Genomic DNA, 17014 nt, shown 5'->3' on the forward strand with positions numbered 1-17014 from the left:
TCTAATGTATTCCTGTAAGTTGTCTGGTTTAGATTACTTGTAAGTGCCCAAGTCTTGTTTAATCTGAAGTAACATTTTTTAACATAAAATTTTAAAATTTGAGATTAAACCTCCCCTTTAAAAAATCGTGGAGGGTGCTGCTTTGTATCAGCAGCTGTGAAGAAAGTTATCTTATGTGGGGCTTTAAGGAAAGACTGTTAAATAGTCCTATATAACAAGCTAGCTAGAGTAGTAGGCAGATGAAAATTTACAGTACAGCTTGAGAGTTTTTGCTTATTTCCTCTAGGCTATTAGTTGCTATCCATTAATTGAGATACAAAAAAAAAATCTTATAACAATTCTCTTAGTGTACTTCAGCGCAAAGTGAACATTAACGTTGCCTTTTGCATGGCTGAATGTCATAGTATGCTAATTTGAGATCTTGAATATTGGTCTGATCCAGTTTATTTTGTATTACTAAAATGTCTGGAGCATTTGAACATAAGTTAACGCACATCTGGGAGCAATTTGAACTGCCTTAAAAATACTGCAAGTTTATCTAACTACTCTAAATTCCACTTCCTTAAGGAAGCTATATTCATGTTGATGCTTTCATTACATTCCTGTTTAATATATACAACATTCRTTCAGAAGACTTAAAGATGTGAAGGCTGCAATCATATTCATCGCAGCAAGTGGTTTTGTTAATCATATCTCGAGTCTGATGCAAAGAAATTCCTTTGTCTTGTTTTTTAAGCAGTAGACAACTGTTCAAATTCAAATTAATAACTGTTTTCACAGTTAAAAAGTCTACATCAGTTATTGGAGGTGCTACTTGCTCTGCTGGATAAAGATGTACCTGAAAACTGTAAAAACTGTGCTCAGTATTTTTTGCTATTCAACAACTTTGTACAGAAGGTRAGCAATGAATACTTGCCCATGTTTTTCTGTACTTTAAAGACAACATTAAAACAGCTAGTTATGCATATTCCTTGTAGTTTTAAGAAGCGTGGTGAGACTCTTCCAGAACTCTTCTTAGAGTATTCTTTTTCTGAAAAGTAGATGGCTTTGAACACTGGCTTAGATAAAGTAAGAAGTTGCACAGAAATATACAAAGTATATTGAAGATATCATTTCCAAAGTCTGAATGTTTTGGATTGGGTTTGGGATTTTTCTTTTTTTTCCTTCCTGATCTTAARAGTAAGGATTTAGTTTGTTGTTGTTGTTTCCTGCAGAAAGTAGAATAACTGACTGGATGGTGCTGTTCACCCCAGTAAGGTTTCTCTCTCTCCTCCTTGCCCCCCTCGTCCCCTGTCCCAATATGGCACTTGTTTTGCCTATGCTGATCTAGTTTATGCTCTTTTTAACGAATCCTTATTAATGATGTAGCTTACTGATCTATTTGATGACTTCTTAAAGGATGGGAAATACAGTGTTTAGCCTATGCATGTTACTTTCATTCCTAGAACACTAATTCTTTATCTGCAGATTAACATAACTTTTTATTGTTGTTTAAGCAGCAGGGTATAAGGGCTTGCAGTCTTCTTCTCAGACACTCTGTTCTGCAACATATGGTCAACTTTCTCCTTGGCCCCAACCGGCAGAATAATCAGGTAAAGCCTATGCATCATGCGTGTTTTGCATGCTTGTCCATTTCTGTGTGTGCTTTGGCTTTTGGTCTTGTTTTCTAATGTGCTTAGATTGTGAACAGATGCTTTTCATGGGATAGACTAGACTATTCCCTGGATTATTCTGTAATATTCATGTAAATCTTAAACTCTATCTATATGGTTCATAGCAGTTAACATGAAAATAGATTTATTTGCATAAATGARTGTAATATCTAAAATGGTAGAAAACTTTTACTGGCTTAAGTATTAGAACATGGTAGGGATCTGTTAAGGACATAGTCAACTTTTAAGTCAACAAAACAAAATCAAGTAATCAAAGTTAACTAAATCTCTTCCTTGGCCCAAGCAGAACCGAAGATGGAGTGCAGCACAAGCACGTGAGTTTGGATATCTTCACAATACTGTAGCACTACTTGTTTTGCACTCTGATGTCTCCTCGCAAAGAAATATTGGTAAGAATTGCATTTTTCTCTTTTGGTGACATTTTGGTTGGGAATAACYGACTGTGAGGAAAAATAGAGTCATTTTGATCAGTACGGATTAGTATACATTTGGATATTCTTTATTTTTCTGTGAATATATCAAAAGAGAGGCTGTGGTGAATAGATAGTATTGCAGGCACTCCTTTTTTATATATATAAAAAAAATGGAAGAAGAAGAAGAAAGAAAGAAGTTAACGTTATTTTGCCCTCTTTTCCCATAGGTCCCAAAAGACTTTCCTCTTGTAAGTGAATTGAGCTGTGCCATTGATGGCTAGGAAAGACTTGCAGCCTACCAGGCTGTACTTCACTTATATTTGCCATGTCTTAAGCTATTGAATAACAAGCAGTTTAACACTTACTCTACTAGGCATTTCTTRTGAAAGACAGTGATATCCAAATAAGGGTCAAAAAGAAGTGAGATGTTCAGTGCCTCGAAGGAAGGTTTTTAAGTTGTCTTATTGAAAAAAAGTAACTCAAGTTCTGTCCAAGCTAGTTGAGATGAATGTTATTAGAGATGGCATGGTGCCAAACTGAGTAGCATTGTTTTCAAGGTGTGTAGAACAATCTGATTTATTAGTGGATTGTTTTTGTATTTGCTGTTATAGCTCCTGGTCTCTTTAAGCAGCGTCCACCTCTAAGCATCACTGCTTCAGGTCCGCTTTTGACTCTCCATGAAGAAGTAGAAGCCTTGTTATTCCTATCTGAGGGAAAGCCATACTTAATGGAGGTGTGTGCTCTTAATTCTACCTGCCTGAACCTAAACCTGCTTGTCTTATATTGTTCTTTGTGAAACCTTTACATTAAAAAACATTGYGTATTAAAAAGAAGCTGGGGAGTATGTGGTTATTATTTTGAGCTAGAACAAGGTGTCACTTTCAATTTCTTCTTGATACCTTCTACCAGYGTATATGTCAGCTTACGGGTTTGGTTAGAAAGTTTCAGAAGTTGACAGTAAAGACAGCTGAGCACATTTTGCCTACGTAGTCTGTTGTTATRTGTTAGCCAGAGGTGCTAACTTGAACTGCTCTGTCTTAATGGATCGTGCTTGACCACACCCTTGGAAGTAGGCAACAGAAGCTGAATGAAGCGTTTTGAGGGCAGGGGTTCAGCTCACTGGGCCACACTGATGCTGGGGGTAAAAACTGCATCCCTCCTGGAAAAGAGTAATATTCTATAAAAAACCTGAGCCGCTTCTATGTCTGAGATTGTTTCACCTTTCCTTTAGGTGATGTATGCATTRCGAGAGCTAACTGGATCTCTGTCAGTTCTCATTGAGATGGTGGTGTACTGCTGCTTTTGTAATGAGCACTTTTCCTTCACTGTGCTACACTTCATCAAGGTATGGAGACAATCAAGCTAGGCTTTTAGCATGAGTGTTTTTTCTAGGCTTTGGTCTGTCTTACTGTATTCTATGGATTATAGCAGTTYTGGGATCTTCAGAAGAACTATTAGTATATTTCATTAGATTTTCTTTAGCTTTTAGAGTTTAAAACAAATATTTTCAAAAGCTGCAAAGTTGTCTGGTAATCTTTTTTGTATCATCAGCGTATTCTACTCTTTAAGTAACTTTGTATTTCTTGCATGCAGACTCAGCTGGAAACTGCTCCACCTCATGAACTGAAAAACATATTCCAGTTACTCCATGAGATACTGGTAGGTGAAGGGTAAAGACTTGTACAGTAAGCACAGAATATATTTTGTGTCAGTGCATAATGGAAAAAAAAGCCAGGACTAGAGTGATAATTTTAACACCCAGATATCTTTCATACTTCAGTAAGTCTTTTAATTGTTTAATAAATTGCTGTCTTGACGATGCAGTGATATGTGAAACTTTAAAAGTCTTGTGTGATTTTCATGTTGAGGTGGTTAAAATTATTTCATAGCTCAGATACAGGTATTACACAACTTCTATTGACCCTTTTATTTCTTAACAGGTTATTGAAGACCCTTTACAAGTAGAGCGCATCAAATTTGCCTTTGAGACTGAAAATGGATTAATAGGCAAGTAGGCCAACTGTGTGAACATGCTCCTGTCTCCTACTGAGCCTCATTTTGATGATGGTTCATATAGTCTGCTGCTTTCTRATCTTCCTAAACTGTTCTACTTCTCAGGAAAACCAACTTAATGGTATTAGTACTCCCATCCACACACAAAATCAACAGAAACTAGAACAAGCATTAGAATATCATAGTAATGGGAAGCTGGAAACRAATTCTATTGGAGAAAAAAACTTTCTCCAGCAAAAGCAGTCAGTGAACCCAGGGAAGAATGGTACTTACCCACTTCAGTAAGTGACATTAAGGAACCTTAGCCAAGAAGCTCGTAAGAGCTAACCTGATGAAATTGGGAACAGATCAGAGCGTATATATGAGGAAAGAAAAGTAGTTAGCATATTGGAAATCTCTTGCTCACTTTTGCATCTCATTAGTATTTCTTCTAAACAAGAAATGTATGATCCAGCCCATGTCTCTGATTTTTATGGGGAATAGGGAGAAGGATGGGGAGACAAAAGCCATGAAGAAAAGTCACAGCAAGTGGGTCCTTTGAGTTATAAAGGCTTGTGATGAAAGTGCGCTGACTCTTAATGTTCTTTCCTTCCTCTTACCTTGCCTGATGGTAACTTGTTTGTCAGTTTGCTTCTGACTGCAGCTCTGTGCTTTGAAATGGCAGAAGCAGATTGGATGTTCAGTAAACCTTCAATATCAAAGCAGATATAACTAAACCTATAATGGAGGGAAGCTGTGAAGAAGACAGGGTTTTTTCGAATCTGTAGGGATGAACTATGCTTTTGCTGCCATTGGTTTTAGTTGGAATCTCCTGTTTTACTCTTCTAGGTGTTTTTCCAAAGAACCCTGATGTAGCTGCTTTCTCTTTTTCTTCATGTTTTCATTTGTGAAATCACTGTTCTCCCCTTACTGTCTTTCACATCTTACTTGGCATGAAGCAGTAGCCTCCTTTACCACTAAAATGAGATCCTAGGACTGGTAAGATAAAAGTCTAATCTGAATTTGTAGAAGTTCAGACAGCACAGGGATTTCAGCCTTTGTTAAAGCATTACAAGCAGGTTGCTTCATCATCAGTYGCCTTAGAGCTACATCACAGAATCATAGAATCAGTAAGGTTGGAAGGGACCCCTGGAGATCATCTAATCCAACCGCCCTGCTCAGCAGGGTCACCTAGAGCATGGTAGACAGGGTTGCATCCAGGCGGGCCTTGGATATCTCCAGAGAAGGAGACTCCACCACCTCTCTGGGCAACCTATTCCAGTGCTCTGTCACTCTCTCAGTGAAGAAATTCCCCTTCACGGTCAGGCGGAATGCTGTTTCTGTTGTGAAACCCTGACTTTACTTTCACAAACTGCTGTGGTAATGGTTTTTGAACCTATGGTGTCCACTGGCGTCTTCTTGATAGTCTTTCAGTCTCTATCTTTTGTGGCCATTATTTCGTTAAGGTTGGTCGTGGAGRTATTTTTGCCATTACAACAAGAAATCTTCTGTGCCTTGGATTACCACAGGAGTAGCTCTCTGAATCCTGTAACCTTGAAAATGAGTTTTTTGCTTCTCATGTGTATCAATAAATTGCCAATCCTTTTCTCTTGTCAGTATTCTAATTATCATTAAAAAGTAACTGGTTCAACATGGAAGCAWGCTGATTATATTAACTGTAGGAGAACTACTCTAATCTGGCAGGTGGCTCCCATTTGTACTCTTTGTACTCTTGTACAAAGTTTTGTCTCCTTGTTTGATCCAGATACCTTAATGAAGTGAAATTACTAAAATGTTGCAACAGCAAGATAAAATAAGTCTCAGAAGTAATAAGTGTTTATTTCATRTGAGTCAGGAGAAGAGGCATTATCTGTAAGAGAAATGTGTAGAGCAGCTGCGTGGCGCTCAGAGAGCACCTCTAATTGAACAGTGCAGCTTGAGCATCTCCTTTACAGCTGTTTAGATGTGAAGCTGCTTCAGATTACAGCTCTCATCTTTTGGGATTTTGTTTTAGTGAGAAGGAATATTTAGTTCGTTCTCTATTTCCCTTCTCTGCATCAGTGCTCATCTGGTTACTAGTTTACATCAGTGACTAATAGAAGAGGGGAAAAAAATGCTCAGAATGAGAAAATACCTAAGTGATTATTTTACTTCCGGATAGATTGGTCCCACTTGAACCAATCCTCTTCTGTAATCTGGCAATACATGACCTTCTTTATTTTTCTACAGAGGAGAGATGCAATTATTCAATTAGATCTTTGTTTAAAATTCATTGTGTTTTGTTATTAAATCATACATATTTTATGAGAATTGCTGTGGAATTTGGGAGTAAAAATTGTAGTTTTACCTTGGAGTTTCCTAGCAACAGCATTGAACAGCTTCCAGTTTCATTGCATGTGGACCATGCCTTATCCCTCCCATTGGCAAGTCTTTCTTCAAGAAAGGAAGTCAGAAAATAAGTTTTCTATGGTCCTCAAGATGTTTGTGCATAATTTGCATTGTGGCAGTACTGTAATTTTCATCATCTGTTGTGCTTTGAGGGTGGAAAAGCTGGTAATCTGCAGTTCCCTACCAATTGTTTGCCTGTTTAAAGGTTTCATTACCATGTTCTTTACTGATACAGACTGATAYGGACAGAGCAGCTTTTGGGTGGCAAATCTGGTTGGGACAATGTCGTGGATATTTTTATATTTCTCCTCAGCAAAAAGATTCTTTTACAGGATTTGGGAATTCCACAGTATAGGAAACTTYCTGGCTAAAAACAACTTGTTGTCTTGTTCAGATCTCCCCTAGATGAGGTTCCTGGCTGGTGAATTTTGCAAGTTTTGATCCCGATGGAAGCTGGTGATCTGGTCCCTTTATGCTGGTTTAGAATAATAGACTACTTCAGATAGATGTAACCATAGCAATTATCTAACATAGAATGGATTACAGGGGAAGAATAACTGTATTAGGAGAGATGTAGAAAAGAGCTGTTTARAATTCAGGTACTGCATATGAAAGAATTACTGTATTTTCACTTTGATCTATTTTTAATCCAGTAGAGTTCTGGTAATACTCAAAACTGCCAGGAATACAGCAGTATGCATACTCACACATACTCATGCTGACATTTATAGAAATAACTTTCACTACATAAGATTTTAACTTCATCTTTCTTATATTCTCAGACTGGGTGGTACAGAGAAGTCTGAATTGTGAGGGGTTGTTATAATCCTTATGTTTCTCCCCACAGCTTTGATGCACCACAGCAACCATGTGGACAGCAGTCGTTGTTACCAGTGTGTCAAGTTCCTTGTAACTTTAGCTCAGAAGTGAGTAATGATGTGTGTTAGAGTTTAACCTCACCTCTACCTTGGACTTCTCTGTGACTGTTTAGGTTGCTACTCTTGCTACCTTGTCCAGCTTTAGGTTGTGTTATTGTTATGTAAGTGGTGCTCAAAGAGCTTAATATTACATGCCACAGTACAAAGTGAAATCTTTTCTGAATAGTGCTGGAGGTGGATTTCTCCTGTCATAACTGACAATAGCTGTTTAAAGGCTGGATTACCTACATGCTGTAGAGTACGATTCTAACACTAAAATCAAAATACATGTAAGAACTATCACAGATTTTTGAAATAGTATGATTCCTAAATTCTCTCTGTTTAGAGCTTGGCATGTGGTCTGATGAGGKATAATTCTGAAACATATGAATCTGTGTATTAAACTACATTGTGTAAATTTTACAAGACATTATTGCTCCTGCTAATTCAGGGCACAATTTAAGTCAGAGTTATCAAAAATGATAATATATAGAGAAGGCAGCAGCACAGAGGAAGTCTTTTGTTTTTTTTTCAAGTTTGCCATAATGCTTTGTTCGTAAATAGTGAATATAATTTCAATTTCCAAGGTGCCCTACTGCAAAAGATTATTTCAAGGAGAATTCTCATCACTGGAGTTGGGCTGTGCAGTGGCTACAGAAAAAGGTAATTTGGCTGTAAAAATACTGAGAAACTACTTTCCCCTTCCCAGTGAGGCTTAGATAATTTGCATTTTCTTTATGGCTTTTTGAGTTGCTTCTTAAAACAAAAGGCAAGTTACTTCATTTCTTACAAGAACCATTTAGATGCAGCTAAGTCTGGTACATTTGAAAACTTCAGCAGGCCCCCATCTGTTTTAGGCTTATATGTGTGTACAGTAAATAAAAACCAAGTGTGAAGAGCTATAATGAATATCATTCCTTGTCAAGTGGAAAGCTTTTGATGCCAAAGAATTTGTTAGAAGGCTTYGCTTTTTTAAAAAGAAAGAAGCAGTTTTCCTTTGCTATGTTGATTCAGGACAATACCTAAAGGAGTGGATTYCTTACAGACACATTGCCGCTTGCACACAGCATAACCATTGAAGTTTTTCTCCTGCACATCTAGTTTTTGCTCCTCCCACTAAATGTWACATAAGTTGGGCAATACAGCTTTAGTGAATACACAAGGACTGAAAGTTAAACCTCAGCAAAACTGGCCCAGGTCTGTCTTCTGCAGTCAAGGAGAGTCATACTTAGCCTCCAAGCATGGCCTGCACTATAATATAGTATCTCAGGTCCAGGCTGCCTGTTTGTCATGACAGCTTCTACCACAGGCAATAATATGATGCGAGATGCATGAAATAGTATTTTACTGAATACTGGAAGCAGAATTAGCAGTATGCTTGCAATACAGCACAATCTGTTACTACTCTGGSTGAAACACAGTGAACTGACAGGCTCTGGGTGGTCCTACTGAGCCAGTACAGACTGAAAACAGGCTTACGTAAACCACTGTTGAAAATCTGAATTGCCACCCTTTCAGCTAGCATCCCATAACTTACACACATGTACAGTTACCAAATACCCAAAATTGGTTACTGGGATGCAGCTGAAGGGCTGTAGTCCTTGAAACTGTTCCAGTTACATTAATACCTGCCAGTGCCTCAGATCTCTTTGCCAAAGGATTCAGGAACCTTGTTCCAGGCTTCTTTGTTCACCTACCATGACAAGCAGATGAGGCTTTACACATGTAAAATTTTTACTAGAATTTTGTCTCTTGGCTTTTTATGTAGATGTCTGAACACTACTGGGCTCCACAGAGTAATGTATCTAATGAAACATCAACTGCAAAAACCTTTCAGCGCACTATTTCAGCACAGGTACGTGTCACAGTCCTGCAAGACTGTTCGTTTTATTTTTTTTTGCCAAATTCCAGTGCACTTAAGACCATTCTCCCCTTCCAAGCCTGGGTCCTGTGRCTGTTTCTGAAAAACTAACCCTTAAATGTTAATGTTAGTACCTCACAACTACCTGTGCTCATTCAGCTATCTCAGTGCTGTAGCTGTATTGTTTCAGAATCAACCTTTAAAAAAAAAAAAAGAAAAGAAAAAAAGAAAAAAACAGTAGTTATGAAATAAAGATATCACAAGGGCTGCTGACAGTGTCTCTTGAACCTGTTTCCCACACAGGACACACTGGCCTATGCAACAGCCCTGCTGAATGAGAAAGATCAGTCCGGAAGCAGTAACGGGTCGGAAAGTAGTCCAGCCAACGAGAATGGAGACAGACATCTGCAGCAGGTAACAATAAAATAAGAGCATGTTTATCTTCTGTTGCTTTACTCTCTGCTGGAGAACATACTCCTGGGTTTCAGGGGCAGAATATCACTGAATGTACATAACAGTTGTATGCCTTATAAAGAAATCATGTTCAATGTCTTTCCCCCCCCCCTTGTGTATATTGAAAGGGCTCAGAGTCTCCTATGATGATTGGTGAGCCTAAAAGTGACCTTGATGATGTTGACCCGTAGCGRATACCTATGAACACAAGAGCAGATCAACTCGAATATTTAATGCCTGGTACCTTTTGCAACTGGAGTCCCATTGCTTATGCCGTTAGAAGAGTCTGGAAGATAAGTGGCTTTGTAAGATTGCTGGAGGAGATTGTTTCCCTGAAATCTAACAGCRTTCTTCAGCCATGAAGGCTTCAGATCAATATATGTTCTAGAAAACTGCATCTTTATCTGCAGTAGCTTATGACAGTCCAGACACCGAAAAGTTTGTCAAGAAGATTTTATCAAGTACACAAGCGCTAGTGGTTGAATTTTTATGTGAACATTAAATGAGTGAATGTAAAACTGTTGCTTTTCTGTGATGCTGCAAAAAAAAAAAAATCTTTTGGTTTTTATACAGGAAAAAAAAACAGACTGCCCTTACGTATGGAGGGCAAATTTTTAATCTTTCGGATAATACTGAATAGGAATAYTCAAATTTCTGTAAAGATGTGTGATGACTTACATTTCATTGTAAAATATTAGTTAAAGAATCAGTTTACATAAAGACTTCTGTATTTAATATGTCTCCCTGTAAAGCTCTTTACGAGAAGGTTCAGTAAGCTTGCTCTGTAAGGATAGCGATTTCTTACAGAATGGTTTGGTCAAGAAACTCTGGAACGGGTCATCTTTTCTGGTAACCTTCTGAAAACCACCAAAAAATTGGGAAGAGCAATAAAAGAAAAACTTTGTTTTCTGGGTATGCAAGTGTTCATGAAAGCATGTTGGTGGAATTGAAAAAAAAAAAAAGTTAATGAGTAGTTTAAAAGAAAAAAAAAAGCACTTTAACATGAAATTCTGTTGCAGTTTTACTCATTAAATTTTTTTGATCTTTGGAGACATATTGAATAAGATGTATCTCAATCATGTGATCTGCAATCACTTGCTTATGCTTTGAAGTTACTGAGAAAGTTGGTATTGGTTGTATATGATGAATAATTCCTTGAGTGAATTGGGGACACTGTTGTGCAGATTTTATAGCAATTTTAACACAGTGAAAGAAAGATTTGGCTTTGCTTGTATTTTCACTTGACCAGGCAACATTTAAAATACCACAGCTCTTTTGATTTGCTCATAAACAACTGGAAACCAGTTGGGATGATTTGAGCAATTTYGTTTTCCATGTCAAATGCAGTTCAGTGATTTCTGGGTTTGGATAYTAGCTTCTTTTGTGCCAACTAACTCTTCATATTTTGTACATTTTGCGTTTGTCACATTTTCTGCACTGCTTTTGCCTTTATTTATGGATTCTGCCTTACTTTAAATTTATATAAATAAACATGCACAGAAATGGGGGAGATTTTAGGAGTGCCTGGGTACCTCCAGAATAGATAAATTTGCCAAGTTAAAGGCACAACCAGCCAAAAAGTGCCTTTTGTTTTTTGTTTTTACACACTGTTGCTGAAACAAGAAGCGGCAGACAGCTTTTCACTGTTGTGCACTAATATTGAAATTAACCAGTCATTTCACTGTTGGAAGTAAACATCTGATCTGATTTCAGCTGTACAGCTTTATAACTTATTGCGGGTTAAGAGAACTGTTGTCATAAATTGCGTGTACGAAGTAAGGGTGGCATTGTAGTGAATCTCACTTTTCTTTTTCCAAACAATGTCTTCATAGACACATGACAGAGTTAGCATTTTATAAATGTTTCTGATAATGTGCTGGGACATTTTAAATGTGATGTTTTAAATTAATTTTGAATAACTCRTTTCTTACACAGACCCCCTTCTATCCTCCCCCCTCCCAAATACTTTGTAATGGGTCATAAATCATCATAAGTATACAGCCGGGATGGTGATAGAAGAAATCTGTAATGTTCCTATGGGTTGGCACCAATTGTCACTTCAGGTTCCTGTTATTTCCTATGGAAACAACATTCTCAATTACTGCAGGCCCAAAGAAGCATTGATGGGAGAATTGCATCAGGATGGCTCATCACCACTGTATACTTGAAACCAATACAAACTTTTTCATAGTTCTGCTCATGCTTGTACAAAGTCAATGGTTATAATTTGCAATAAGATGATACTTGGTCAATTATTTTGGTTTCCAGCTGCTGTCATTTGAACCTGCTGAAGATTATTTTTTGGAAAATAGAGTTCAACAAAACTAGTTTTTGTGTAAATTGTGATGCATTTCTATGTTGTAATTTTTACTGCCAATCTTTTTGGATGAAAATGTTTTTATACAGCTTACAAAATGTTCAGTGAGGAGCAGCCACAGCCTGCCTGTGAGCCTCTGGGGAGATACTGTCCAATTAATATAGACATTTGGCACTGGAAAAATAGGCAGTCTTGATGAACAGTCTTGGGATTCCTGGTCAATGGAATAAAGTTATTCCTTTCACAGAAAACTAGTGTAATCTTTAGATTGTGCATACACTGTGCTGTTTCTTGTTGATCCTCTTATCTTAAAACCTTTAGATAACAAGCTCTGAGGGGTTACCCCTGCTTGCTGTTTTGGCAGCTCTCCAAAGTAAATTGGAATAGCTGAAGGGCTTTCAGAAGTGTTTTGCTACATCTCCTTGCACTGTGGCATATTTCCATGCACTGTTAGATTTGTATCTGCATGCAGTTACTTCTCCTGACCTTGGCAGACTGATTTATCCTGACTCTGCTTGTAGTCATGGATTAGGCTGCCTTCGCTGCTGGAGCGTGATGGAGAAAGCGGTGCAGCCATGGGGTTGCAGTAAAATCTCTTACCTCAAGATGGACATGCAGCAGTACCACTGTAGCAATAGTTTCCCTGTAGTAATACCACTGTAGTTTCCTTGGCCATCTTTCCACCCCCCTCCCTTCGTAAGTAGAGCTAGTAGCTACAGATGGGTCTGCTGTCCCAACTGTGTTACCTGCAGAAACTTCCTCCCTCCAGTCTAAGGATGAAGAATTAATTTTCAAGCATGACCTAGCCTGCAGTTGTCACAGGCAGCGCTGGTCCTGCGAGAATGGACTGGGTATCGCAGACAACGCGAGCCACTGCTTGTGCTGACCGGAGTGGTCACAGCGTGCCCCGGGTGAACGCTGCTTTCTCCTAAGTGACAGGTAAAAGAACAAAAAAAACGTTGCTATGTTTGAACAGCATGTGGGGTTCCCTCCCACCCCCAAAGCCTTATCCTGCGCTTCCCCTCCGATCTCCCGCATCATCGAGTGAAAGATGATGCTTGCCCACTACCAGTTGCTCACCGGAGTACACGCGGTTACTGGGACTGAGGAGGGGGCGCTGGGAGGCGCAGCGCGCACAGWGCGCTCCAAAACGCCCCGTGCCACGGAGGGGCTGTTCGTGGTCGGGGTTAGGCCAGGGCCTGAGGACTGCCCCGTGCTGCTTGCTCTCCGATGCCTTGGGTAAGTCGTGTGCGCCATGAAGTGCGCCTGGATTCGAGGCCCTTTTCTAAGCTCTCTCTTGCGGTCCGTTTGCTTTCCCCTCGACTCACACCGTTTGGCCTCTGGTGCTTTTGCTCACGTTTGTGGTGAAGCGGAAAGGTTTCCTCTCATTTTTCACGCAGGACTTTGTGATCCTTCAGGTGTATCCTGCCGTTTTTAAGTTTGTGCTCYAGGACAAATACAAATAACCCTGCTGCCTACACCACCCTTGACGCACAAGGTAGTAAGCAAGGGCTAATCTTGCTTTCACACCGTTTCCCTCCACCGGGCTTATACAGCTGTGCTTGAAGTAAAGGGCGAAATCTGGCTTGCGGGTGCACGGCCCACGCAGAGCTGCTGCCCGAGCTCTCGGTGAGCAGCGGTGCCGGCAGGCCCCGTCCCCCTCACGGGGAAGACAGCAGAGCGTGTCCTTCACTGACGSCTAAAGCCGTAGCAAGGCCTCTGTAAGAAGCGATCCAAGGGAGGAAAGCGCACGCGATCCAGAAAAGACGAAGTTTGACAACTACCCTTGCGCCGTCAGGCTTTATTTCTTCACGTGTCCTCACAGAGCGCCGCCATGCTCAGCAGCGCGCTTCCCCGGGGGCTGCTTTTAAGAAGACGCTTATAAAATGTTTATTTATAAAACTCCAAATAAATATTTAGGATACAAACACAAAAAACAAAGTACTATGAAAGCTTTTCGTTGTCTTTCTTTGGAGAGAGGAAAAAAAAAAGCTCACAGGCGCTTGGACGCGCCTCGGCAAGCCCTGAGGGGAAGCTACCGAAGCGGCGCCTAACACCAGCGCGCCATTAGGTTTGCGCTTAAACGGCACCAGCCAAACCCCGCTAACAAAGCAGCAGCTTGTGCTACAGCAATGCAAATTAAAATCTGATGTTTCCAAGCAGAATTTTTTAAACTAGAGCCCTGACGCGTGACTGAAAAGTAAAGGAGCCGCTCAGGGCCGTGACTAGGCAACTTGGAAGCTGGGGGACGGGACGCGCGGCGGCCCGTGCGGGAGGCCTCGGCGGCCGTCAGGAAGCCCCGTGCAAAGCCAGTGTCTCCCGGCGGATTCCGGCGCCCCGGAGCGGCTGTCTCAAGGGGAACCCCAGACAACGCGGCCCCGCGGCAGTTCTCTGCCCATGGGCCGGGAGCTGGCACTTGGGAGGTGGCTTAAAAAAAAAAGGGCAAAAGGAAGGGCACGTGCAAGCGGCTGTGCAGTCACCCATGGGAAAGGCTCCTCCTGCCCTCCCTGTTGGGGAGGCGGAATCACGCCCGGAGCACGCGGGTTTGKAATCATGCCGGGAGGGTGTGAAGGGTGTTTTTGCAAGCAGAAAAGCTCCCATTCCCTGGGGGACTCGGTGGACGCGCTGCGGTTGTACCCCCAAAGCAGCCCCGTTTGCGCCCTTAATGCCAGCAAATGCGGCGCCCCATCCCACATGTTGCCCCGTCCCACACGTCGCCCCATCCCACATGTCGCCCCGTCCCACACATCCCGCACATCGCCCCGTCCCGCGTCCCGCACGTCGCCCCATCCCATGTCCCACACATCGTCCCATCCCACACATCGCCCCATCCCGCGTCTCGCACGTCGCCCCATCCCATGTCCCACACATCGCCCCGTCCCACACATCCCGCACGTCACCCCATCCCGCGTCCCACACATCGCCCCATCCCGCATGTCACCCCGTCCCACACATCCCGCACGTCGCCCCGTCCCGCGTCCCGCACGTCGCCCCGTCCCACACATCCCACACATCGCCCCATCCCGCGTCCCGCATGTCGCCCCATCCCATGTCCCACACGTCGCCCCGTCCCACACATCCCGCACGTCGCCCCGTCCCGCGTCCCGCATGTCGCTGCTCGGCTTCGCCACGGAGGCGAGGAGCAGCGGGTGGAAGAGGTGCAGCCACGGCGGGCGGCGCGGGCCTGCAGCTGATTTCAGAAGGGACCAAGACCTCTTACGTCTCCCTCATTGGCTTATTTCAGAGACAAATTTTCATTTTCTAATCCCATTGGCACCTTTTTTTTGCAAGCTCAAGGCAGGTCGCACGTGATGCCAGCCAGGAGGCCGACCCGACTGCACGGGGGAGGAGGGGGGGGGGAGGGTGCACGCGCTTCCCAGCCCCTAAAGGAGAGGGTATCCGGAGAGAGATTTTTTTTTTCTTCAGCCTCATAACGCCCATCATGCGAGCGATGGGTCTGTTTGTTTCCCATCTCAGCCTCGGGGCTCCCCGGGGCAGCAGGGGCCTGCGCTCTGCCAGGCACCAGGGAAAGGTGGTAAAAAGAGATGGTGACAAAAACCACAGTGTSGTGCGAGCTGCCCCGGGCCGGGGAAGGTCCAAGGTCCCACCCGCGGGCTCCAGAGGCTGCTCGTGACACCGGTGCACCAGCCGGGAATCGAACCCGGGTCGCAAGAATGGGAATCTTGCATGATACCACTACACCACTGGTGCTGCGGGTGTTTGGGGCTCTGTGCCGGGCTGAGGACACGGCCCGCGGGTCTCCGRCGAGCCGCGAGTGCCCCCAGCTCTGAGCAACCGCAGGTCCTAAGGGGACCCGGCGTCGCCGGCCCGGCCGCCCGGTGCAGCTGCATCGGGCGCCCCTGCCCCGGCCGCGCTTGGCTGAGCCGCGCACGTCTCACAGCCGCAGAGCTTGGGGGAAACGGGCATCTAGGGAAGAGGGGGAAAACCGTATTCCTAGGGGCCGCCGGGGAAGGCTGCTGCAAGGGCTCAGCCCTTACGAGRCCTCGGCGAATCTCCGCGGGCTCAGCGCCGCGGGGACCCGGCGGCCGAGCTGGCGTCCCTGCGAAGGGCCTGCCCCGACCTCGGGGAGCTCGGCGGCCGCCTGGCTTTTCCCGACGGGAAACAGCATCTTTTGAACAGGGAGGCTGCCGAGCGCTCGTCTGGGGGCGCGACATCCCGCGGGGCGCTGGTAAAAAAAAAATGCTGTGGTTGGTTGAAAAAAAGAGAAAGGGAAAGAAAAGCGGAGCCCTGAGCAGCCGGGGAGGGTTGTTTGTCCGTCCTGCCCGGGCCTGCAGGCTCGGAGGATCAACCCCGTCTCCTGCGCGCGGGAGGCACCGGCACCGCGCGGGGAAACGGCGCCGGGCTCTTAAATTCATGCAGGAATGTGCCGCTCCGTGCAATGTTTAACCTGCCTGCGCTCCGCCGCCGCTGCCGGCCCCGAGCTCCCCGACGGCAGCGTCTCCCCTGCGCGACCCTCTCCCCCTCCCCCCCCCCCGCCGCCGCGCCACGGGGAGCAGAAACAGCAAAGACGTCGGCTGTTCTCCAAAAAATCCAATTTAATTCCCCGGGGAGCTCTGGTGACAGCGCGGGGGGGGCCGGCGCCGAGGGGCTGCCGCGCCGCGCCGCTCTCCCGGCAAAACGCGGAGGTTTTGCTCTCGCCTCCTAGTCCTCGGGCTCGAAGAGGAGCTCGCTGCCGGCCAGCAGCGGGTCCGAGCCGTCCTGCAGGCCGTAGTAGAGGTCGTCCTGCGCGCCCGGCTCCTCCGGGAGGGCGGCCGGCGGCGCGGCGGGGCTGCGGGGACACGGAGGGGCGGGGGCGAGGCGCCGCGCTCGGGCTTTGCCCCGTTTACAGTAAACGCTGCCTCCGGCGGGGACGCTGCGGCTGCCGGGCAGGTTTCACCCGGGCTCGAGGCGGGCGGGGGGGGACGCGGCGGCCCCGCTCCAGCCCCGCGGGCTGGGGGGCGGGAAGGAGCAGCGGGAGCCGCGTCCCTCGCGCCCGCTCC

General features: G+C 44.2%; 2 protein-coding genes and 1 non-coding gene across 3 annotated transcripts in view; 1 reads left to right on the plus strand and 2 right to left on the minus strand.

The window, feature by feature from the left end:
- USP24 (ubiquitin specific peptidase 24) overlaps positions 1 to 12265 on the plus strand; it is a 60400-nt gene extending 48135 nt beyond the window's left edge. Inside the window, exons 57-68 of the mRNA XM_085308176.1 lie at positions 781 to 897; positions 1500 to 1592; positions 1960 to 2062; positions 2698 to 2819; positions 3318 to 3431; positions 3680 to 3745; positions 4027 to 4093; positions 7314 to 7392; positions 7971 to 8046; positions 9152 to 9238; positions 9548 to 9658; positions 9826 to 12265. Of these exons, the coding sequence (XP_085164302.1) occupies positions 781 to 897; positions 1500 to 1592; positions 1960 to 2062; positions 2698 to 2819; positions 3318 to 3431; positions 3680 to 3745; positions 4027 to 4093; positions 7314 to 7392; positions 7971 to 8046; positions 9152 to 9238; positions 9548 to 9658; positions 9826 to 9888 (1098 nt within the window). The 3' untranslated portion in view covers positions 9889 to 12265. The remainder of the gene's footprint in view (positions 1 to 780; positions 898 to 1499; positions 1593 to 1959; positions 2063 to 2697; positions 2820 to 3317; positions 3432 to 3679; positions 3746 to 4026; positions 4094 to 7313; positions 7393 to 7970; positions 8047 to 9151; positions 9239 to 9547; positions 9659 to 9825) is intronic.
- Positions 12266 to 15654: 3389 nt separating this feature from the next.
- TRNAG-CCC (transfer RNA glycine (anticodon CCC)) lies at positions 15655 to 15725 on the minus strand. Its single transcript has one exon. It is a non-coding gene; the product is annotated as a tRNA-Gly (tRNA).
- A 951-nt stretch (positions 15726 to 16676) lies between these two features.
- Positions 16677 to 17014, minus strand: part of BSND (barttin CLCNK type accessory subunit beta) — a 1269-nt gene continuing 931 nt past the window's right edge. Inside the window, exon 4 of the mRNA XM_085308177.1 lies at positions 16677 to 16803. Within this exon, the coding sequence (XP_085164303.1) occupies positions 16677 to 16803 (127 nt within the window). The remainder of the gene's footprint in view (positions 16804 to 17014) is intronic.

Source organism: Rhea americana, unplaced genomic scaffold (assembly GCF_003343005.1).
Source record: "Rhea americana isolate MKP2758 unplaced genomic scaffold, rheAme1 scaffold_27, whole genome shotgun sequence".
NCBI classification, from domain to species: domain Eukaryota; kingdom Metazoa; phylum Chordata; class Aves; order Rheiformes; family Rheidae; genus Rhea; species Rhea americana.